This window comes from Gracilinanus agilis, chromosome 1 (genome assembly GCF_016433145.1).
Source record: "Gracilinanus agilis isolate LMUSP501 chromosome 1, AgileGrace, whole genome shotgun sequence".
Lineage (NCBI taxonomy): Eukaryota > Metazoa > Chordata > Mammalia > Didelphimorphia > Didelphidae > Gracilinanus > Gracilinanus agilis.
Genome location: NC_058130.1, coordinates 5057976 through 5080592, shown reverse-complemented (window position 1 = coordinate 5080592; position 22617 = coordinate 5057976). Strand labels below are relative to the sequence as shown.

The window sequence follows — 22617 nt, the reverse complement described above, 5'->3', positions numbered from 1 at the left end:
AAAATTCCAGCAAATTCAAGGAGTAAAACCAAACAAAAACCCTGCATATGCCTAGGCACCGGTGTGTGCCATATAGCAGCTCCCTCCCTTCTAAACGCAGAGGATGGTTCACGAGAAGGGCCCAGAAAACGGCCCCACAACCCGCCACCTTGGAGGACCAGAGCCCGGGGAAGCTGCACCCCCTGAAGTCCTGTCGTTGAGGAAAGTGGAAGAACGCCCGGGCTCTGGGTCCCGGCTCTTTCCCCGGCGTATCCCGCCGAGTCCTTGTCTCGGGCATTTGCCGGCTGTCCGGAGGCCGAACGAGACGCAGCAGTGGGAAGGGAGGACGTGCGATGAGGGCCTCGGCATCCTTTTTTTTTCAGGATGGGGGGAGGAAACACAAAGGCTTGATCATTGGAAGAAAGTACAATTTAATTTAGAAAATGAGAGCAGGAAGGGACGAAGGAAAAAGCTGGCAAGTGGGAGCAAAGGGATTCAGATTATGGTGAAGACGAATCTTCAAGCCAATCCGACACGCCATCTTCAGGCTGGGGGCTGTCAAGCCTTAATGGTGGAGGTAAGAGCCTGGGCGAGCCGGAAGAAGCTACTGGCTGTCCTGAGCTGCGAGGATTAGTGGCGGGAGGAAGGCAACGATCATTCCTGGCAAGCCCCAGGCATAGGCCTTTACAAAGATCTCCCTCCATCTTCACCACCGCCCGGTGTAGACACGACTATTATTCTCACTTTACAGATGGGGAAACAGAGGCACAGTCACTCACTGGTGTCTGGGGCCCTGTCAGAGCACAGCCTTCCTGACTGCCGCCGAGACTCCAGACGTCCAGCTTCAGCCAGGCGCCCCCGAGTGTCCTTTACGGACTCAGGAACAAAGAGCCACGTTGCTCGGCTGCCGCGACCGTTCACAGCCAGGACAGGCGGTCCTGAGGTTTCTCCAACATCTCCCAATTGAACCTGTAAGCCCGATGTTTCCTTTTCCACTGAAAATGCAGATTTCTCAGGAATTAAAATGCAAAGGAACATCCTAAAGTGAGGCTCAGGATCAAGTCTGGGTTGTGGGTTCAAGTCTCCAGTCAGCCCTTAATTCACATACGATTAACATGTGCTGGACACAGCTCAGCCTCCCAAAGGCTGTGGGAAAAGTCCCTTATCTGGATGGAATCGGAATGTCTGACGTCTGCCTAAGCAGTGGCCGCTCTCCTCGGGCGCTCCCTCCTCTCGGGGTCTCCAGAGGGGCCCGGGGTGCTGGTGCCCAGGCCGGCAAAGAGGCCGAGGCCTGGAGGCTTGCCCCGGCTCCCTCCAGTGCACAGACCAAGCCAGGAGGCAGATGGGTCATGGGCCACCACTAAGCAGTTTGCTCCGTGGAAGGGCCAAGGGGGGACCCCAGAGCTGCTCCCCCTCCTCACCCAAAGCTTTTTGCTGACCGCCTTCTCGCTGCCCTCGCCGACGGGGCCGACGGGAGGAAGGCTGCTCTGGAGCCCCCAGCTCTTCAGGGGAAAAGCTCTCTGGCCTGGCTGCTGGCAGGAGCCCCGGGTTCTCAGGAGGAGGTGCCCAGGGGCCCCCCACGCTACCCTCCCCCAATGAGCAGGGGTCTGAGCCCCTCTCTGGCTCACGGGCTCTTTGGAGAAGCTCCCTCTCACCCCCCCCCCCACGCCGCATGAAGAAATGGGGAGGCAGAACAAAAATGAAGCCAAGTTGGGGACTCTTTAACCAGATAGATATTTAATGGGGGACGCCTTAGACACAAACTACCCGGAAACCCCCCCTCTCTCGACGAAGCCCACAGCGGTGGCTCCCTCTGCTGGGACTCCACGGGTGGACGTCCGGCGGCCCTCGGTCCTCCATCCTGTCCTTTGGGGAGAGGCTGTGGGGCGGCGGGTCCGGGGAAGGCGGACCCTCCCTCGAGGTGTCAGAGCCCGCCACCGGCCGGGCAGCTCTTTGGTAGGGGGGTGGCGAGCGCCTCTTTGCTCTCAGTGAGCGCCCGCGGCTGGTGGATGAAGACGCTGAACTTCACGCCCTGGTTGGCGGCGGCCCTCACGAAGCCGCTGTTGGCCGTCATGGTGACGGCTCTCAGGGTGTCTCCCGTCCCGAAGATGGTGAGCGAGCGGCTGTTGATCTTGGAACTCGCCACCAGTCTCAAGGCCCGCTCGGAGGGCTGGTCCGGCACCACGCGGACCCCCTGGATGAGCCGGGCGGCCCGCTCCCTCTCCCCGGGGCCCCCCAGGGTGTCCAGAATGGCCTGGAAGTCCTTGACGGCCGACTCGCAGGCGAACAGCTCCTTGCCGGCCATGAAGGCCTCGAGCTGGGGCAGGACGCGCTCCCGGCGCTCCTGGACGGCTTGCTCGGTCAGCACCTTCTCGCGGAAGACGAAGCGGCAGCCGCCGTAGCTCAGCGCCGACACGTACGTGATGAGGGTGGTGATGTCCAGGTTCACGCGGCCGCACATGTCCACCTTGACCTCAGTGGGGAAGGCCACGCTGGCCACGACGTTCTCCCTGTCCACGCGGGTCACCGGCGGGAGCCCCGGAGCCTCCTCGTCCGACTCGCCATCGCCGGGCAGGAGCCGCTCGGGTCGCTCCGGGGGGGTGTTCACGGCCACGATGTCCCCCCGGACGGAGACGCCCATCCCCCTCAGCTCGTCGGCCACGGGGCTGGACACGCCGTTGTAGAAGGCGAAGACGACGCGGGGGCTGCTGTACTGCACGGGCTGCTGGGCGCTGGCGCGCAGGAAGTCCTCGGCCTGCTCCACCACGCTCCGGTCGCCGTACTGGCCGCGGCCCAGCCAGATGTTGTGCAGGGCCTCGGCCTTGCGGCCGATGGCCTTGACCCACGTGTGGCCGCCGTTGGCCACCACGTCCACCACGAGCGTCTGCTTGTCGCCGGCCCCATCCGCGTAGCCAAAGACGTGCAGCACCGCCACGACGGCCTCCAGGCTCTCGGCCGCCTCCACCACGGCCCGCAGGTGCGTCAGGTTGGTGCTCTGCAGGTGCGACTCCTTCACGGCCACGCGGCCAGCCTCCACCTTGCGCAGGAACTTGAGCTCGGCCCGGAGCTTGCTGCACAGCTTGGCGCCGCCCTCCACGCCGCCCTTCCGGGAGCCCGACAGCGCCTCGGCCCGCCCGATCAGCTCCTCGGCCGCCGCGATGCGCTCGCGAAGCATCGACTGCACCGACATGCTGGCAGCATCCTTCCTACTGAGAGAGGGAGAGCGGCGTCAGGGGGCCTCCGGAGACCCAGGCCGGCCCCCGGGCCCTGTGGGCACCTGGCTGGGGGGCTCCCATGGCTCCTTCTCTGGGCACGGGGACCTGCCTGGCACAGCGCCTCCCCCCCAGCCCACGCCACACAAGGCCAGAGATTCAAGGGGACACCCAGAAACTGAGCTTCTCTGCCTGGCCCACTTCCCACAAAACCAGACACCACAACGTCGGACAATCGGGCAGACTTGGCTCCGGTCCATCAGCTGCCACTCATACCAACCATGTGCTGGGCGCAGCGACACCTGCACCCTGGGCAAAGTAGTCCCTGACGGAGGATCCAACAAACCCCGACGTGGGCACACACAGCGCCCAGAGACTGAGCCCACACAGGGAGGCAGGGCTGCAGGGCCCATAAACTTCCCAAATGCCCACTCGGTGCCAGGACCCAAAGGGGCATGAGCAGCCCAGGTCATGCACCCACAGAGACTCAGGAGGAGCAGGAGGTCCTCTAGGGAAGAAGCATTGAGAGGGAGTGCCTGGCTGAGCCTGGAGATGAGGAGGGGAGGCCGTTTGGGGCACTGAACAGAGGAGGGGGTGACTGGTCAGGAGGCAGCTGGACTCTGCAGTCCTGGGGCCCAGACCTTAAACAGACTCTTGTCTTTACCTGAGCCAGGGCAGAGGGAACCTCCCTCCGACCTACAAGAGCTGGGAGACCCTGGGCAAGTCCCTGCACCTGCCTGCCTCAGTTTCCTCACCCACAAGATGGGGGTTGTTGGAAGGATAGCCTGAGATCCTGGTAAGGGGCTTTTTGACTTTTTCTTTTCTGTGGCCCCCAGACAGCTCCCGGGGAGCCCCTGGCCGCCTCCACCTAATTTTTTTTTTTGGGGGGGGGCCGGGTTAGGGAGTCTGCCCTGGGCTGGAGGAACACCTCAGGTCTGCTCTGGTTTCTGACAGGTCCCAGATGAGAGCTGCTGCCTGTCCCCCTCCTCTGGCCTCCCGGCACCTAGCAGGCCTTCCCCAGGTAAGCCCAGAGAGGCTGGGGCTGGGGCGCCCCATGATGGTCCAACAGGAGGCTGGGCACGCACCAAAAGAAGGGGGGAAGGCAGAGCAGAAGCAGAGGGGAGGGGCTCCACGACCCCTCCACTGGGCTGAGTTGGAGCCCAGAAGGCCAAAGTCCTGGCCGCTGGCCAGCCGGAGGCCTTGAGGAGGCTCTCTGGGAACCATGGCCGGCCCTGGGGCCCACCAGGCACCTTAAGGCTGTGCCAGGTCCGAGTTGGCTCCCTGTCCCGGCAGCAGAAAGGGGAGAAAAACGGGGAATTCTGCTCCTGGGGCCCCAGGGTGCGGATGCTACTCCCGCCTTTGGCCTGGCCAGGGGTGCTGGGAGGGGGCACTGTCTCCCCCTCCTGGAGGAGATCCCGGCTCCGCACACTTCTGGGGCGCCCCTTGGGGCGGAAAGTGTGCTCCAAAGAGCAAACGTCCGGGAGGGGGGCTGCTGCCTGGGCCTCACACACCCAGTCTTTACCCCTAAGCGCAGACGCCAGTGTCCATGCCTGGGCCCTGCCAGTTCTCCAGGCTCCTCTCTGGTGGTAGCCTTCAAGGCTCAGCTTGGGGATTGGGAGCCGGCACCTCCTCCTCCAAGCCTTCCAGGGTTCCTTCTGCCCCTACCCCTCCCTGCCTCCAATGGGTGGGATTCCCCTTCCCTGACCCCTAGCAAGGACAGGAAGGGGAGGAGCTGACCTGGGTTCGAGCCTTCCCACCCCAAACCGGCAGGGCGCCAGGCCCCTGCACAGAGCCCAGGGTTAATCGCTGAAAGCAGCGGCGCCCGGGGTGGGAGAAATGGAGGCCCTTAGTTGGCCCAACCCCACTGTCGCTCAGGGCCTCAGTTTCTTCTTCTGCAGTGGGCCACTTAGCCCAGCCCCGCACCCCTCCCCTGCACAGCCCAGCACTACCTCGGCGGGGCGCAGGCGGGTTGGCGGGCGACGCCTCACCTGGCCCGCCGGCAGCCCCTCGCCTCAGGCCGGCTCCGGTTCCGGTTCCCCGCGCCGCTCCCAGCCGGCCACCGTCGCGGCAGGGGAGGTACGCAAGTCACATGGCCGAGGCCATCTGACGCCGCCGCAGGCATTAGCCGCCTGCGGACGCCCGTAAGAAGCCAGCCCAGCAGCCATCTTGGCTGAGGGCACCCGCCGCCGGCTACTCCCCTCCCCTTGGGTAGCGCGCGTGCGCACTAGCCCCCAGCCGCTGACTCTTGCATCAGCCTTAGAGCCCTTTCCTTCTATTTGCGCCCAGAGACCTGGGATCCCTTTGGTCAGCGGCGGGGGCCTTGCTCCGTCCAGCTACCGCCCAGGCAGCTCTAGGTTCTCCCTCCGTTTGTCCGTCCCTCCGCTCCCGCGGCCCCTAGCTTGGCGCGCTCCGCCACCGCGCAGACCAAATACCGAAGCTCAGCAGCGACGCCTGCCGGGGGCCCTAGGCGCCTGCGCACTCTCACCCGCATCCTTTAACCTAGGCATGTGGGGATGGCCGCCAGTACTGACACTTCTGGCCGGGCGCAGAGGCTGCACTGGCCTGCCCCTGGCGGCTTCCCTTGTGGTCTGGAGGCTCCTTCCAGCAGACAGAGGACCTTGGTGGGTGCCAGAAGTCCAACTCTGGGACTTCGGCCCCTGGAGCCACTTCGGGGAGGGCCCTCCCTCGCCCGCTCCCCTCGGGGTTCTGGACTTTCTCCCCCAGCCCTATCCCCTCCCCCCGCTGGCCGGGCCGCCCACATCCTTCCTTCTGGCCCACCACCACAACGCTGGATTGAGCACTTTTATTAGGATCGCCGACAGCTGTCGTTTTAAAAACTCGAGTCCACTCAACTAGGTAGAAAGAAGTATGCAAAAACCAGAAGAACCCAAACATTTGGAAACGCTTCAAATCGTAAATCGGGGCCGCTCGGGCTGACGCTCATGCGATGGCGGCCAGGTAATCCTTGACTTCGGTGGGGGTGAGCCTTCGGAACCCCGCCTCGTTGCAGATGCCCACCTCTATGTTGTCTTCTGTCATCTGCCCTTCAAAGCTCTCCTGGGGAATGGGCGGACACAGGACGCTCAGGGCGGGGCAATCGCTGACGTTAATGAGGACGCCCCGCCCCAAGGCCCCCAAGCCCCGTCCCCGCCCCCACTGGCCTCTCACCTTGAGTGTTAAGATGGCTGTATGAATGGCGTCCTCCAGCTCCAGATCCTCATTGTATCTAGTTAGGAACAAAGGAAGGCGGCCTTAGTCTCCGTGGAGATTCCTTCTCTCAGGGCCAGGCCTGGGCGCCCATTCCCAGGCACAAGGGCTAGCAATGGGGGGCAGGGGCCCTGCTAGGGAGGTCTGAAGCCAGATCTGAACCCAGGACTCTCCACTGAGCCACTAGGGAGAGTTTAACAAGGCCAGGAGGCCTCTTAGTCTGTGTGTCACCTCCGGAGTAGCTCAAAGGAATCCCCCCCTCCTCCCCAGAAATCCTGATGGCACAGTGAGCCCCGAGAAAAATCTGCACGGCGAGTTGGACAAGAATCGGCCTGGTGCCCCTCGGCAGGGAAGCCGCTCTCTGCTGGCTCTTCTTTAAGGCCAGATTTCAATACAAAAACGTCCAGAATGGCCGGCATTCCTCGCCCTGGGATTGGTTCTAGATCAAATAATGTTTGAGATAAAATAGCCCCCCCCAATGGGGGAGAATCATCAGGTGGAACAGCAGAACTGGCACCCCCAGGCCTCACGGTGACAGAAACAATCCAAGGGCCGAGGAGACCACGGATTTATTCCAAGAGCAAAGGTTAGGTCTAGGAGCCGAACCCGTAGGACCCCCCCACACCCCCACAGGGAACCAGAGGAGCCGGCGCGGCACCCACCTTTTCTCCAGGAAAGTTTTCCCATTCACGTAGTTCTTGCCCATGGCTGTAGCTTTCCAAGCAAAGTAAGCTCCCTAGTCAGAAAGGGGAGGGAACAGGCCTTACCCAGAGGGAATCCGCCAGGCCCCAAGAGTGGCCTAGACGCCTCCCGGAAGGTCCTCCCCACCCCCACCCCCACCCCCACTACCCGGCTTCCCTTAGCCTGGAGTCCCCAAGAACCTCCTCAGCATCTTCTCAGGGAAGGATTTGGGGGGGGGAACAGGCTGGGAGAAGGAAACTGACCAGCCCCCCACTTCCCAGGGCGGCTCCTGGCGAGAGCTGGAGTGAACGTGACCCAGGAGCAGAGACTGTGCAAAGGAGAGCACTGGGTGGGTCGGGTCACGAGGACAGAGTGGCAGCCCGAAAAAGGAAGCCAAAGACCAAGAGATCCCAAGACAGGAGGCAGGGCAAGAGAGAGCCACAGCTGGCCCCTGAGCTACGCCACGCCAGAGTGAGTGGGCAGAGAAGTTGGATAAACTGAGGCAAGAAGGGATTTTGCTCTCTTCTCTTCATGTTTGTGCTGGACTTCCCTGTGAGCGGGGTGAGGGGGCTCCAGTGGTGGCCACAGAATAGTGAGCTAAATGGAGCTGCGAGGAAAGTAACCTCCCTCCCCCCTCTCTCCCCGCCGCCGCCTGCTGGTCCCAGAGCAGCCGTTTCATTCTGGCTCCAGAGGAGATGCTCGGAGGGGGGGCGCCGTACAGACAGCTGCGCTTAGACAAGGGCTTCGGGAGCTCCCGACTGAGCTTAAGAGCTGGGTGTCCAGTACGAGCGCCCCGGAAGCTTTTCCTGGAGTCACTCAGACTCGGCCTGATTCTATGGGATTTCAAGGCCCTGAAGAGCATCAAACGGCGTGCTGGGCGCTGGAACAGCAGACGAGCCCCTCCCCCCCAGACTCCTTGGCAGGTGTGGCTAAGGGCATGGACCTCTCCAGCTGGGCAATCACTGGCTGAGGCTACCAAGGAGGCCACACAAACGCCGAGGGCCTGGCAGGGGCCTCTGCACACCCCATGTGACACCCAGGGACATGGAGGCCGGAAGCCCTAACGGACGGTGGCACGGGAACGTGGGACGCCCCTGCCTCAAGCTCCCGCGATTCTCTGACAGAGGCTTCAAGTCTGATACTCACAGAGGGATCCGACTGGAACAAATAGGGCCGGCCCTCGTTCCAACCACAAATGAGCAGCGACACCCCGAAAGGACGGACACCCCTGGAGAGAGAACACAGGAAAACGGGCTGCTCTGTCCGGGGGGAGCTTCGGCCACCGCAGGGTGCCCGTTGCAGGTGACAAACGCCACCCTCGGAAAAGCAAACCAAACCGACGTTCTGCAACAAGCGGGAAGGCGCCGAGCGGCGGCCTTTCTCCATGGAATGTGAAATCGGGGGTCCAGAGAAGCCCAAGAGGTCACACGTGACTCGGGAAGCTGGAATCCAGGCTCTGGGGGTGCTTCTGAACCATCCCAGGGATGGCCGAGACGCCCCCCCACCCCGCCCCGGGCACTCACCCCGACTGTGTGTACTCCTGCATCACTGAAGCCACCCTCTGCACCAGCTGGGCCGTGGGGATGGGCTCGTGGTACACCAGGTAGTACTGCTGCGCCAGCTTCCGGGCTCGGTGGACCAGCACTCTGCCGGGCAGGAGGGAAAGTGGTCAGAGCGGCCTCACCGCCGGGGACCCCAAAGCCCCCCTCCGTGCCCGGGGGCAGACCTGTAGTCGGGGCCCATGCCGCTGTAGACCAGGCCGATGTGCTTGGTGATGGGCTCCACCTTGTGGACGCTCCTTTCGTCGTACAGGATGGACTTCTGCTTCTTCTCCGTGGCCAGCACCACGCCGTTGGCCGCTGAAAGGACACAGGCTTCGACTCCACCCCGTCTGTCCCAAATGAACCCCGGCCGGACTCTCTCCCCTGCCTGGCGGCTCCCCCCTTGGCCGAGGAATGAGGGCCTGGGCAGGCCTGGGGTGTCCCCCGGGCGTCCCCGCACGAGGCAGCATCCAAGTACAAGGAAACGGCCAGCCGAGAGAACAGAATCCGATGGACCGCAGGAAGAATCACGTGGGGGCCTCAGAGAGGAAACGAAAAGCCCCCCAGTACCCGGAGGGCCCCCACCCCCCCTTTACCTTTAATTCCAACAGAAGGGGCTCCTCCAGCTACGGCCGCCAGGGCATACTCGATCTGAACAAGCTTCCCAGAAGGACTAGAGGCAGAAAGACTCGAGGTTAGGAGGGGACCTCGGAGGGTCTGCCCGGCTCATCCCTAGGATGACGTCATTCAAGAAGCCAATCTGCAGAATGTTTGTAAGCGTTGCAGGCAGGCCTCGAGCCCCCTCCTCTCCTCTCCCTTCGGTCAACACAGCCCAGCACAGGCCTGGGCACACGGACCAACCGCAAACCTCTTGGCTGTCTGGGGCAGAGCCCCAACCCGGCAGCTGCTGCTCCAGCAGAGATCACTTGCAAAGGCAAGGCTGAGGGGCAACAATGTATCTGTAGCTGCCCACAGCTAGAGCTACATTGTAACAACTTCACCTGGCAGGCGGGGCCAATGGGAGGCTCCCATGGTCTTCCCTTCTCCTGTCAGATGGGGCCCCTCCCCCTGCCTTAGGAGCTCATGCCAGAGGCCAGAACTCCCCACAGGCGCCAAAGTCAGTGGCCAGAGATGGGGGGCCCTTTGAAGGCTGCCAACCTCCCCATGCTTTTCAGAGACCAGACCCTCAAGGTAAATGTAGGCGAGGCTCGGGCACTTCCTCCAGGAGGCCTTCCTGGATCTCTCTTTGGGGGGGAGGGGGGGAGGGAAATGACTCTGTGTGCATTCTGCAAGGCTCTCTGGGCCTTGCACTCAGTCCCTGTCTAATACCCGTCTGCCAAACTGTCTGCCAAACTGCACAGCTGGGGCTACCTTCCTAGAGGTGGCGGGGAGAGCTTGAGTCTCTCACGCTCAGCCCCCAAAGTTATCTGTACAATCACTGAGCCAGTTCTTGGAGATTCAAGAAAGAAGCCGGCAGGGGCAGGGGCAGGGGCAGGGGCAGGGGCAGGGGCAGGGGCAGGAGCAGGGGCAGGAGCAGGAGCAGGAGCAGGAGCAGGAGCAGGAGCAGGAGCAGGAGCAGCAGCTTTTGCTTTCCCACCTGTAACACCAGTAGCTACGGGCTAGGAGGATCCCAGGAGGCCCCATCACTCATCTCCCTCCAACCTCTCCTCTCTCCCAGAGGCGTCCACTTACCCCCCCCCCAAACCCCTCAGCAGACCTTCCCTTTCTCAAACTCCTAAAAAACCGTCCACACTAGCCGCCTCTCTTGCAATATGGTTTTCACCTGTCCCAAGGAGTGAGTTCTCTGCTGTCCAGCTGTTCCTTGCTGGCTCCTCGTCCTTGAACCCTCCCCTCCAGCTTTCCCTGTGTCTGGCCCCCCATTCCTTTCCCTCCACACTCTTCTTCAGCAGCCCAATACACATGGCCCAGCTCCTTCACCAGACTGGCCCAGAGCCAGCTCCGGCTGCCCCAGAGAGTGGCTTCTCCACTCCTCCACTGTCCCTTTGGTTGTCTCTGGGCAGATGCTTCTCAAACGGGCCTCTCCCATCCCTCCTCCTCCTCCTTTTAGACACCTTGAACTAACCATGTCCAGCACAGACCTCGTTACCCTATTTCCAGAGAGCAACACCACCGGCCCAGGCTGCCCTCATCAGGCTTGTGGCCTCAGTCACCCTCTGCAGTGCCTCCTGAATTCTCAGAACTTTTCCCTCCTCTGACACTGCCCCCACCCTGGAGCAGACCCTCCAAACCTAACACCGGGAATACTGCAACATGCCCCCAGGCTCTCTCCTCAACCCTATACATTTGGCCACCAAAGGGATGGGCCCATGTCACCCTCCTCCCCACTCAAAAACCGCCCATGGCTCCCTATGGCCTCCAGAGTCTCCTCATACCTCTCCAGCCTTCTTATACCTTATTCCTCTTCCATGCAGGGCCACCAGCCTCCTGGGTTTTCCATTAACAAGATCTCTCTGCTCTGGGCATTCTTTCTGGTGTCCCCCATCCCTCCTCTGATGACTACTGACCTCCCTGGCTTCCTTCCAGTCCTGACCCCCCACCCCCACCCCATCAGGAGCATCTTGAGAGCAGGGCCTGGCACATAGTAGGTTTGCTGATCGATTGTGATCCTCACTCTTAAGCTACACACACACACCCCTACAAGTCCCCTTTCAGGTGCTCTTACTGCTGCAATGGCCTCACTCTCTTTTAAACTTTTACCTTCCATCTTATTGAGGTTGGGAATTGGGTCCAAGACAGAGGAGCAGTAAGGGTGAGGCAATGGAGGTAAGTGACCTACCCAGATTCACTCAGCTAGGAAGTGTCTGAAGCCAGATTTGAACCCAGGACTACCCACCTCAGAGACTGGCTCTCTCTATGCACTGGGCCACCTCACTGCCCCCTGCAATAGCCTTCTACTGGGTTTCTCTCCCTGAATTATGGAATGTTAGAGTTGGCAGAGATCTTAAAGGTCACCTAGTCTAACCACAGAAGTCAGTCCATACTACATACATGTGACAACTAACGACCCCCCCCAATCCAGTCTCCACTAGTGACTAAAATGTTCTATAAAATAGTCTAATCAAGGTGTCCTCTCGTTTAATAAACCCCACCGGCTTATCACTTACCCTAGTTTTGCTCAGAGTGGCTCAGTGGAGAGTCAAGCCTGGAGATGGGAGGTTCTGGGCTCAAATCTGGCTTCAGACACTTCCTGGAAGTGTCACTTCAGCCCTGCCTGCCTCTGTTTCCTTATCTGTTACATCCTCATCTGAGTACAATAGCGACAATCCCTAGATCCATCTGGCGTGTCAGGCACAGTAGACAAGTCCTTGAACGCTTCCAGGCCAGAGTCCAAGCCCCTATGGCCTCCCTGCCCCCTCCAACTTCCGCGGGCTGCCCGCTGGGGCTCCTACCTAGGGAGAGGGTCGAGTGGACGAGCCCAGGAGCCTCCAGCTGGATGCACGGGGAGGAGGCCGGCTAGGCGCGGAAGGAAAAGTGAAAGCGCAGACCCCAGGCTTCCCCGGCCGGGTGCGTCGCCGCCTCTGGGCCCCTGCCCCGACTTCACCTCCAGTACAGGCCCCGACTCCGGCCCTAGCTCCGGCCCATACCCCAGCTCCGGCCCAGGCCCTGGGCCGGCGGGGTTCACAGTGACTCGGCACCGCCGCCCCCGCCCCAGTACCGGCCCCAACCCCGGCTCTGGATTCCGAGGCAGCTCCATGTCCCTCGCCTCCAGCCACCAGAGAGCCAGCCCCATCGGGCCTTAAGCCGCTGCTACGCGCTGGCCCGGCCGCCCTTACCTGAAAGTGGTCAGCGAAAAGCTATAGCCGCGTTCCGCCATCTTCCCCGCTGCAGCCGGCCTGAAGAGCGGCGCTTGCGCACAATACCCCGGCCCGGGGCCGCTTCCGCCAGTGCGCCGCTCCTCATTGGCAGCCTAAAGCGCGATCGCACGGCATGCCGGGACTTGTAGTCCGCGAGAAAGTACAAAAGGCCTCGCCTTCCCAAGTTCCTGTGCGTGGTCCCTCGGGCAGGAAGCCGATCCTCCGCCGCTTTCGCTTTTTTCCCCCACTTCCTTGCGGCGGCCATGGCCCGCGCCTTGGCGTGCCTGCGAGTAACCCTGCCCTCTTGGCCGGCGGCTGCCGCGCGCCTGCTGCGGAACTGCTGGGACCGCATGGAGGGTACGCTTCCCTCGGGCCTGTCAGCCGGCTTCCAGGGCCCTTCCTGGGGTAGGTTACTGTAGGGCAGCTGAGGAGGCGGGGTCAGGGACGCGCGGGGAAGAGTGTGGGCGGGGCGTAGTACGCAGAATCGTGTGGGAAGCGCTTAAGAGGAAGGCGGGGCGGGGAGGCACGGGAGCGCGCAGGGGGCATTCCCAGTATCTGCTTCCGCCCGCCTGACCTTCTTCCCAAGCTCCTCCGCGGCGCAGTGGCGGGAGACCACGTGGTCTGCTGACCCCAGCCCTTTGACCCTTCCCTTCTTTCTACATCCCTGGAGCATCTTCCTTGAGAACAACTCTGAGCCGATTCTAGTCTTTCTGGTGGGGTTGCTGAGTAAAACATCCTACGCAGTCAGTGAGGCGGAATCAGGCCAGTTCCCAGGCCGCCTCCACCCTGTAGGTCACCTTCACTTTGGGCGATGCCCTAGGCAGAGATGGGGCAAGCTCCAGAGCATAACTTTGGGGGCTGGTGACTCACTCCTGCCCGGGGCTTGAGGGGAGCATGGGGGGACAGGGCCAGTTCGCCCCTTCAGCGCGCAGTCTCGGGCTTCTGCCTGCAGGAGCCCGGGCTGCACCCAAGAAAGTCCGACAGGGGTCACTGCGCATTTTGTGGCTCTTCTTGTCTGGCCTCACTGAGCCTCCGAGGGGGCTCTCTCCATTGCCGCCCCGAGTGCCACCGCCCCCGTACCTTCGGAAGACCTGAGTTCAAGTGCAGCCTCAGACACTTCCTGGCGGTGGAAACTAGGCCAGTCGTTGCACCTTTGTTTGCCTCAGTTTCCTCAGCTGTACAGTGGGGATCCTTATACCGCTGAACTCCTCAAATTGTTGTGAGGTCAAATGAGACTGTGTTTGTGAAGAGCTCAGCCTTGTGCTGGGCACATGGTGGGTGCTTAGTGGACACTGGGCTTCCTTCTGTTTCCACCCTAATTGTGGGTCCTCGCCAGCTCAGGGGCTCTGCCCCACCCCCCTATTTAGTCTGGTTTTTTTCCCAAGCCCCACCCCCAGATCTCGCCTTCCTACCTATGTGGAGAGCCCCAACATCCTTCCAGTCACTCCAGCCCCTCCCTCACAAGTGAAAGGGATTGAAAAGCCAAGGCTGTGGCCTCTCAGACCCCATCTTCCAGCTGGGCTTCCAGGTTGCTTCTCCCACTCTGGACAGCCCAGCCCCCCCCCCCCCCCTCAGGGCCCCACACAATGCGCCCATTCCTCACCTGACCCTTGTTATATTCAATAATCTGGGAAGAGATGGATGCCACCTTGACCGACAGGGATGGCATTTGAGGGACTTGGAATGTTCCCAGGTGCTGTGAGCCAGGGGCAAACATCAATCAGCCCCACCATTTATATACCCCCTGACATCTACATTGGAGGAGATCTCTGGACTCAGAGGCCGAGAACTGGAGATCACAGATCTCTGCAAACCTCTGTGGTTCAATATGGGCAGTGGGTGGCTGACTGAAGGGTGGAAGGGTGGTGGAAGAAGAAGAGGGTAGGGAAGCCTGAATCTATTTCCTGTTAGACTGTGAGAGCTAGTGAATCATCAACACTATTGGTGAGAGGGCTGAGGGAATAAAGATCATCAATACATCTGCAGCAATAGCCTTACCTACTCTCTGGCTTGGCTGTGGCTAGGTCTGGCCAGAGATAGCAAGAGAGTGAAATCTCAAGCCTCTACCAGATCAGTAGCCTCCAGTCCTGATTGTTAATTAGTCTAATAGATAATAGGTCAATAGGGTTTCCAATCCCCAATCCTTGACCTTGTTATCCTTTCCCTACCTAGAGTTAAAAGAGTGTTTAACAAGAAGTACCTTCCTGAGTGGTCTTTCTATCACAGCCCTTCCGAAGGGAGTCAAACACAGTCAGATCCTGAACCGTTATCCAAGGCAGATCAAGTCTATTACCAATTATCCAACCCCAGGTTGGGCTTGAAAAGGCCTTCCCATCTATCTAACCTCTCAAGTGTCTTTACTTGGGCAGCTGTTAAAGAATCCCTAACAGGTTCTCAACCAAACCTGTTAGAGAGAAAGGGGATAACTTACAGCAGCAGCCAGGGTGATAGGAGTAGGTGTTCCTCCCACCAACTTCAGCTGAGAAGATCATAAACAGATATACATCCTCACCATCATTATACATCTATATCTCTTTACCCACCTTATTTCTTTAATACCCTCCAGGCACCTTGGGGCCTGCTGGGTGCCAGGCACTGTGCTGGCATGCAAAGAAGGACATAAAGCTCCTGCTCCAGGAGTTCAGAGGGACCAGAAGCCCAACTCCTGTCTGTGTTTTTTTTTAAATAATTTTTTATTTTTAGAAAAAATTTCCCTGGTTACATAAGTCATGTTTTTACTTTACCCTTCACCCCCCCTATCCCCCAAATCCCTCCCCCCCCACCATAATAAATTCAAATTTCCACTGGTATGGTCAGTCAAGACTTATTTACACATTATTGATAGTTACATGGGTGTGGTCTTTTCAGGTCTACATCCCCAATCATCAACTCAAGTGTCCACGAAGTTGTTTTTCTTCTGTGTTTCTACTCCTGCAGTTCTTCCTCTGAATGTGGATAGTGTTCCTTTCCATAAATCCCTCTGAATTGTCTTGGGTCATTACATTGCTGCTAGTACAGATGTCCATTACATTCAATTTTACCATAATATATCAGTCTCTGTGTACAATGTTCTTCTGGCTCTGCTCCTTTCACTCTGCATCCATTCCTGGAGGTCTTTGCAGTTCATATGGAATTCCTCCAGTTTATTATTCCTTTGAGCACAATAGTATTCCATCACCAACATATACCACAATTTGTTCAGCCATTCCCCAATTGAAGGGCATACCCTTGCATCAGTTTCTTTAGCCGTAAAATGTAGATGGTCACAGCACCCACCTCACAGGGTCCCTCTGCTATTGGGGAAGGGACAGCCCACATCAGAGCTGGGGCCCCAGTTTTCTTAACCTGTGAAAGCTACAGGGGCCATCCTGGGCTAACAGGAAACACTCCCGACATGCTACCTGGGGTCCACTGAAACCTCATTCCTCTGAGCTCTCCTCTCTGTGCCTCCTCTGAGCTAGGTAGCGGGGGTAGAGGGGCTGCCCCAGCAGCAGATTCCTCCAGATGGCCTGAGGAGGAGGGCAGTCCTCTCCTGTCCTGCGCTTCTGGCCAGTAGCCTCTGCTGGGTCTGTGTTCTCATTCTCCGGATCCCACCTAGGGTGCCCCCCACACCCCTCCTTGCCCAACCTCCACCCCTTCTCCCCCCATCCCCTCCGGGTCCTTGTCCTCGTGACTCATCCAAGCTCCTGGTGTTGGGTAGGGGGCGTCAGCGGGGCTGAGCCCTTTCCTGAATGGATCCTGTCAGGCTTCCTTCTCCTCTTGCCTTCTGGGGCCGATGACCACCTGTGTCCAGCTCCGAGTGTTGGCGGTCATCGTTGTGGTGGGGGAGTCACAGCTGTCTCATTCCTGTGTTTGCTTTGATAGGCCCGGCGCTGGCTGTGCAGGGTCCGGCCATGCTCTCTGGGGCCCTGGCAGACCCCAGCCATGGCGGGGAGCCTCCTGCCTTTCTGGATGGTGTGTTCTGGATGGCAGCCCCCAAGAACCGGCGCACCATCGAAGTGAATCGGTGTCGGAGGCGATGCCTCCAGAAGCAGCTGAAAACAAAGGTAAGGAAGAAGCTGGAAGGGATTTCTCAGGCGGGCCAGTGCTTTGGCAGGATGTGTCTCGGGGTCTCGTCCTCATTTGCCAGGGAAGCCCTCAGTGGTGAGCAGAGAGCTACAAATGCCAGAGGCTCGGGCCCAGAGGGAGGCCGGCTAGCCAGACCCCTCCTGTTGGCCGGGGCTCCTCCAGCCTTGCGCCCCCCGAAGGCCGCCCCTCCCCCTTAGGGGCAGCGCAGGGGGTCAGGAGGTCGACCCCCTGACTTCTGTCCATTTGTCCTAGCACTCTCTTCTCCAATGGAGGAGAGCCACGCTTGATCTGTTATCCACAGGATGGGGTGCGAGCCAGCAGGCCCATCACCCCTCCAGCCACTCCCCTGCCATTCTCAGCCACTGTCCTTGGACGTTCCTGGGGCATTTCCCCCAGAGCTGCTCCCCAGCCCCTCCCTGGGCCTCCTTGCTGTCCCCCTCCTAAGGTTGGTTCCTGCTCCGCCATCCAGGACTGCTGGGACCTTCCATCTCCTGAGTCCCAGCGCTTGGTCTGGTGGTGGCTGAGGCTCCCTCTGAGCCAGCCTCTGCTAAAGGCTGCCTCCAGGCCTTCCTGTTATAATGCAAGATTTCTTGCATTTGCAATATTACCCTGGGCAATCCTGTCAGTTAGCAGAATGGAACTCTGGCCTGGCAGGTGCCACCCACGTACCAGCTGACAATTGGTCTGTGACTATTTAAGGCCCTGCAAACCCAACCTGAGGGTTCTGATTTCCTTGACCTCACCCAGACACCCAGCTACCCCTGACTTCCCCTTGGGTACCCCGGGAGGTTGAAGGGAGGTGAAAGGAGGTTGGGTTGTAGAACGTGGGCAGGACTTAGCATAGAGTATCCTAGTGGTTAGGGACACCCCTAAACCTACTTAACAACTACATCTGTTTAGCTGGTGGATCAAATAACATCAGGGCAGTGTCAGATTATCTCTGGCAGAGGGCTGGTTCCCTCAGCCTGACCTGACCTTCTAGGTCCATTGCCAACACTTGCCAGTTGCCCCTAGCAACAGCTTCTCAAGACCTTGAATCCTCTTGCCTCAGTTTTCCCTTCCCAGTTTAAAATAAATCCCTTAGCCTGAATCAGAGAGTTTCTGTATTTCCTTCAACATCACTAAGGCTAAAGGGACTGAGGAGGGAAGAGAATATTAAGAACTTGCGTTTACTGAGAAGTGGAAGCTAAGTCTCCGTTGTAACCAGGAAGTTCGAGCCCCACTTCCTGCTGGGTTCTTCTCTCACCCAATAGGAAGGCAGTTACTTCAGCAGGGAGGGGCCGCCCATCAACACCTTAAAGGAGCTTAAAGGAGCCTGCAGCTAACAGCGGAGATTCACTGAGCCCCACAGCCGAGGCTGCTCATCACCAATAGCCCCAAATCTCCTGCTAGTTTTAGCTACAGGCTGGTGACTCACTTTTACCACCAGCATCATATTATCATCACATTGTCACCCATTACACTGTGCAGGCCTGCCCGGGGTGGCCAGAAGAGTGTCTTCCCCATTCCCTGGGAGTTCCCCCGGGCCAGAGCCTGGGCTTTTCCTTCCCTCATACCCAGCACGGCATGTAGCGCCCCCACAAAACAGGACGTGGAAATGAATGCGAAGCTCCCTCCATGGGAGGAAGCGCATCAGCGGGAGCACCGGGAGCCCCTGATTCCTGGCTTTGCCCGTCTACACTGTCCGTCCTCTGTAGACACACACACACACACACTGGGTCCCAGAAATGCGGCATCTCACGGCCGTCTGCTTTGTTTCGCTTTTAGAACAACATTGACGTGTGCCCAGAATGTGGCCATCTGAAGCTCAAGCACGTCCTGTGTGGCTACTGCTACAGCAAGGTCCGTGCCGAGACCGTGCAGATCAGGAGGCAGATAGGGGTGCAGGAGGGGGGCCCTCTGAGGGCCCCCGCCGTGGAGACGGTGGTCCTGTACCGCGGGGAGAGTCCTGAGGAGGAGGATCGAGGCAAGAGGATCATCGAACGGGACAGGAAGCGGCCATCCTGGTTCTTCAGGGGCTGACAGTGCCTCCATCCAGCACGACTCTGGGAACGCCGACTCGGGCTTCTTGGGGGTTCCAGGCCCATCCCTGGCTTCTCCACCCCTCGGGATGGGCCTCAGGAACAGCTCAAGGATCAGCCTCGGATGCCAGATTGACCGTGTCTGAGCCCAGAACTGGGGACGCAGCCTCCGGCCGGGCTCTTCCCATTCAGAGAGTCAGACGTTGGGGGTGGGTGGGGCAGGGGGTGTTTATTGGGGGATTATTAAATTAATGTAAGGTGGGGAAATTTGAATTTTGTTCAGAATTTTCATTTGGAGCTTCTATTCCTCACAGACAATAAAGCCCAAGTTTCCCCCAAGGGGCGATACCATGAGACAGACCCTGTATGAGTGGGGGGGGGGTGGCTGGAGAGTCAGGCCCAGAGACGGGACGGGCCCAACAGAGTCTAAGGCAGAAGGCAAAAGCTAGCAAAAAGAAAACCATGAAACATGGGGGGGGGGGGGGGGGGGGAACAGCGCCTGGCCATTCCTTCAGGAAAAAATGTCCTGGAAGGCTGCCATTCCGGTGTGGGTAGAACCAACACGTACCCATAATCTTCTCTGTGCCTCCAGCAGGGCTGTCTCTCTCATTTTACCTGTGAGGAAAGCAGGTCAGGTTTTCAGGGATTTTCTGGGGCTGCCCACGTAGTGGGAGAGGCAGGATTCGCACCCAGGGCTTCTCCCTTGGGCGCTCTTTCCCACCCTCGGAGTCCTCCCTGGAGACCAAGGGGAGACTCTAGAAAGAGCTTTGGGTAAAGGCCTCACACATCCTCCTAGGAAAATGCTTCAAGGCATGCTGGAGGCTGCTGGTAAGAACTAAACAAGGAGGCTGCTTGTAGCTTGACAGCTTGATTCAATCCGGAGGAGAAGGTGGGTCACAGCGGGCTACGGTGTGGCCGCCATTATGGGCCTCCTCTGCCCACTGACCCGTCAGCCTGGGGCCAACCACAGCTCCAGCGTAAAGGTGCATTTAAAGGCTTGCCACTGACTCTTTAAAGGGTCCCGGTGTGAGGAAGGGCCACCTATGGCCAGGACGCCACCTGGACCACGTGGGAGCCATCGCTTCCAGGAATAAGAAGGAGATGGCCCCTCCATCCTGCCCCGGCCAGGGCACCACATTGAGGAAAAGCCAAGGGCAGGTCGCTGAGTCCAAGAGCAGAGATGGTCAGCCGGTCACTTCATTTTTTAGAAAAATTTGCCATGTTTACATGTGTTCTTACTTTCCCCTTTACCCCCCCCCCCCATAGCCGACGTGCATTTCCACTGGTTTCTTACTGTGTCATCGATCAAGATTTATTTCCATATTATTGATAGCTGCATTGGTGTGGTAGTTTCCAGACTACATCCCCAATCATGTCCGCATCAACCCATGTGTTCAAGCAGTTGTTTTTCTTCTGTGTTTCCTTTCCTGCAGTTCTTCCTCTGAATGTGGGTAGCATACTTTGTCCTAAGTCCCTCAGGATTGTCCTGGATCATTGCATTATTGTTAGTAGCAGTTACATTTGATCATGCTACAATGTATCCATCTCTGTAAAATGTTCTCCTGGTTCTCCTTTCACTCTGCATCACTTCCTGGAGGTCTTTCCAGTTCACATGGAATTCCTCCAGTTCTTTATTCCTTTGAGCACAATAGTATTCCATCACCAGCATATACCACACTTTGTTCAGCCATTCCCCAATAGAAGGGCATCCCCTCGTTTTCCAGGTTTTTGCCACCACAAAGAGCGTGGTATGAATATTTTTGTACAACTCTGTTTATCTATGATCTCTTTGGGCAGCCGGACACTTCAAAGAGGAGCACCAGGCATCTGGGCTGGGCTTTCCTATGCAGAGGATGTCCTTTGGGTTCTGAGGCTCCTAAGTTTCCTCCAGGTTATTCATTCTGCGCCCTGTGCCCCATGTTGGACTGCTCCTTGACCTGCGCTTGTCATGTGGCCCTGTTGAGAGCTCTGCAGGCCGACAGACCATCCCAGGGTCAAGACACAGACAAGCACACCCACTGGCCTTGGAACAGGGAGGGAAGGCACAGGTCTTGGGGGCCCCTCTGGCTCAGGATCCAAGCCCAGGGCCACCTGATCCGAAAGGTTCAAAAGAGAAGACCCAGAACTTTGTGGCATCTCCCCACTGGCCTCCCCAGGCCCTGGCCCTGACCTGGTACACTGCAGGCCCTTTAGAAAGCTCGTGGCCTGAGTGCCAGCTCCCAAGGATCCCCACCAGTTGGTTGGTGGTGTGGGGCACCAGACACCAGGCGAGAAGCAGGTGTAACATCTTTCTCGCCTTCCAGGAGTCTCCAGTTAAGTGGAATGAGCAAATCTTTTCTCAAAGAAAAAGAGTAACTTTAATGTCCCTGGCAAAAAAAGCCCTGAATCCTGCCCAGTCATGTCACGGACTCCACCTGAGCTCATTGGTCTCGCAGCCACTCGCCTCCCAAGTGTCCGGTGGGGCATCACACTGATACTGCCAGCTAATCAGGTCCCAAACTCCCTTCACACCTTCCCCACCCTCTTCCTGGCGATGCTCTCCCCTGGCTAGGAGTCAGCCAGATGCCAGTCCTGGCAGTGGCCTCAGGTGCTCGCACTCTCTACCTCCTCTGTGGCCCAGCTGTCTCCTGGCTGACCTCTGAGCCTTCCTCTTCCTCTTTAAACCCTTCCTTTCCCTCTTAGTAAGGGCTCTCAGACAGAAGGACCAAGGCTGGGCCGGGAGGCAGCATCTGAGACCAGATTGGAACCAGACCTGGGACTCGCTCTGCCATGCCCATGGCTGCTCTTCTTCAACACTTTCTTCCCATACTCTGCCCAATGTACTGATCTCACCAATAGGACTCCCCGGCAAAGACCTTCCATGGCTCCCTTGTACATGGAGAATAAAATAAAAACTCCAGAGCCTGGGACCTAAGGCCCTCCAATGTGCGGTCCCCTCCTCCTCTGCCCAGCGGGTCTTCAGGCTCCACATCTGAGCCAGACTAGACTGTCAGCTGTTCCCTGAGCTTGGCATAGACCATCTCAGACTACCATGCCGTTGTTGGGGGCCATTCCTTCTGCCCAGCCTGGGCTCCTGCTTCTTTACTCCCGTCAAGACTCCTCACTTTGCCACGGCTCACCCCAAGTATCCGCGTTTGTCTGGCTCCCCGTTACCCAGCCAGGCTCTGCCTTGTGTTGTGCTCATCTTGTGGCCCCCCTCGAAGACCGGAAGCTCCTTGGAGGCAATTGTTCAGCCTTTTTTGCTGTTCGAACCTTCCTGTGCCGGGTCCTATCCCTGCTTTTGATCCTGTATCATTAAACGGGGATTGAAGTAGGATGGAGCGCGAGTCATCCAGAGGAAGCTCCAGCCCGGCTCTGCTGTTCGACCCAAGAGGCGGCTCTCCAGTATCTGGCGCGGAGGGCCGCTGGAGGAACCCAAGAGGAGCCTGGGAAAATAGGCCGAGTTTGAACAACCACTTCCGGAAGGAGGCGGCCATGTTTTTGTTTGGCAGCCCCTGGGGGACCGGTGGCTTTGCTCTGGAGCTGTAAAGCGGCCTCCTTCTCCTCCTCCTCGCAGAGGCTTCACCCGGCCCGCGTGCTCCGTGTCCGCATGGGAAAGCAATGAGACAAGGCGTTTCCAGCATGGAAAGCCATTCCAAGGCCAGCTCTACGCGGATAACCCAGTTCTGCCTCGTTTTCCCACTTTGCTTTATTTTCATTTTCCACCGAGACCTCCTATGGCAAACAGCAATTTTCTTCGACAAGACCTAGAAAGTGACGTAAAATTAGGATCCAAACACGAACCGCCAGAAGCGGCTGGATTCACTCTGAGCTGCGCCTTTTGTATGCAGAATTAAGCGCTGGGGCACGCGAGGGGCTAGCCAGGGCCAGGCGGAAAGCTGAGGTCCTGCCAGAAACGCCTCGCGGGTGCTTCCGGGCGCCACGCAAACAGCCGGGACTCGCCGAGCTGATAAGAATCCATCCATTCTCCGGAGGGGAGGACCAGAAGGCTGGCCGCCAGCCCGGACCACGCCAGCGCCTGGCACGGGCTTTGGCGCGAAGGAGGCCATAAACGCCGACTTACTTGATGAATTTCTAACCTATGCTTCTACAG

At 58.8% G+C, this 22617-nt stretch overlaps 3 protein-coding genes across 6 annotated transcripts; 1 reads left to right on the top strand and 2 right to left on the bottom strand.

The window, feature by feature from the left end:
• Window positions 1–1699: 1699 nt before the first annotated feature.
• Window positions 1700–5694, bottom strand: C1H7orf25 (chromosome 1 C7orf25 homolog). 3 transcript variants are annotated; one of them, XM_044656775.1, is made up of 2 exons: window positions 5482–5694; window positions 1700–3188 (listed from the first exon to the last, which is right to left on the bottom strand). In XM_044656775.1, exon 2 carries the CDS (start codon window positions 3167–3169, stop codon window positions 1904–1906), a length of 1266 nt encoding a protein of 421 aa, XP_044512710.1. In that variant the 5' UTR covers window positions 3170–3188; window positions 5482–5694; the 3' UTR covers window positions 1700–1903. The 3 variants fall into 3 exon arrangements, with proteins under 3 accessions (XP_044512710.1, XP_044512709.1, XP_044512711.1); XM_044656774.1 differs by lacking the exon at window positions 5482–5694 and adding an exon at window positions 5141–5226; XM_044656776.1 differs by lacking the exon at window positions 5482–5694 and adding an exon at window positions 4929–5057.
• A 286-nt stretch (window positions 5695–5980) lies between these two features.
• Window positions 5981–12481, bottom strand: PSMA2 (proteasome 20S subunit alpha 2). Its single transcript, XM_044656773.1, has 8 exons — window positions 12415–12481; window positions 9217–9293; window positions 8806–8938; window positions 8603–8725; window positions 8226–8307; window positions 7061–7134; window positions 6360–6417; window positions 5981–6248 (listed from the first exon to the last, which is right to left on the bottom strand). Exons 1-8 carry the CDS (start codon window positions 12453–12455, stop codon window positions 6132–6134), a joined length of 705 nt encoding a protein of 234 aa, XP_044512708.1. The 5' UTR covers window positions 12456–12481; the 3' UTR covers window positions 5981–6131.
• A 161-nt stretch (window positions 12482–12642) lies between these two features.
• MRPL32 (mitochondrial ribosomal protein L32) lies at window positions 12643–18878 on the top strand. Of its 2 annotated transcripts, none has more exons than XM_044656772.1 (3): window positions 12643–12792; window positions 16300–16481; window positions 18271–18878. In XM_044656772.1, exons 1-3 carry the CDS (start codon window positions 12699–12701, stop codon window positions 18523–18525), a joined length of 531 nt encoding a protein of 176 aa, XP_044512707.1. In that variant the 5' UTR covers window positions 12643–12698; the 3' UTR covers window positions 18526–18878. The 2 variants fall into 2 exon arrangements, with proteins under 2 accessions (XP_044512707.1, XP_044512706.1); XM_044656771.1 differs by having other exon boundaries at window positions 12643–12840.
• Window positions 18879–22617: the final 3739 nt, after the last annotated feature.

What these genes read in the sequence shown, in the direction of transcription:
- C1H7orf25 (XM_044656775.1), bottom strand. Translation starts at nt 3,169, where the DNA reads ATGTCGGTGCAGTCGATGCTTCGCGAGCGCATCGCGGCGGCCGAGGAG.
- PSMA2 (XM_044656773.1), bottom strand. Translation starts at nt 12,455, where the DNA reads ATGGCGGAACGCGGCTATAGCTTTTCGCTGACCACTTTCAG. An exon ending in TGTTCCAGTCGGATCCCTCT is followed by an intron (nt 7,135 to 8,225) that starts GTGAGTATCAGA and finishes CTTTCTGACTAG; the next exon opens with GGAGCTTACTTTGCTTGGAA. An exon ending in AAAACTTTCCTGGAGAAAAG is followed by an intron (nt 6,418 to 7,060) that starts GTGGGTGCCGCG and finishes GTTCCTAACTAG; the next exon opens with ATACAATGAGGATCTGGAGC.
- MRPL32 (XM_044656771.1), top strand. Translation starts at nt 12,699, where the DNA reads ATGGCCCGCGCCTTGGCGTGCCTGCGAGTAACCCTGCCCTCTTGGCCG. An exon ending in CTTCCAGGGCCCTTCCTGGG is followed by an intron (nt 12,841 to 16,299) that starts GTAGGTTACTGT and finishes TTGCTTTGATAG; the next exon opens with GCCCGGCGCTGGCTGTGCAG. An exon ending in AGAAGCAGCTGAAAACAAAG is followed by an intron (nt 16,482 to 18,270) that starts GTAAGGAAGAAG and finishes TTTCGCTTTTAG; the next exon opens with AACAACATTGACGTGTGCCC.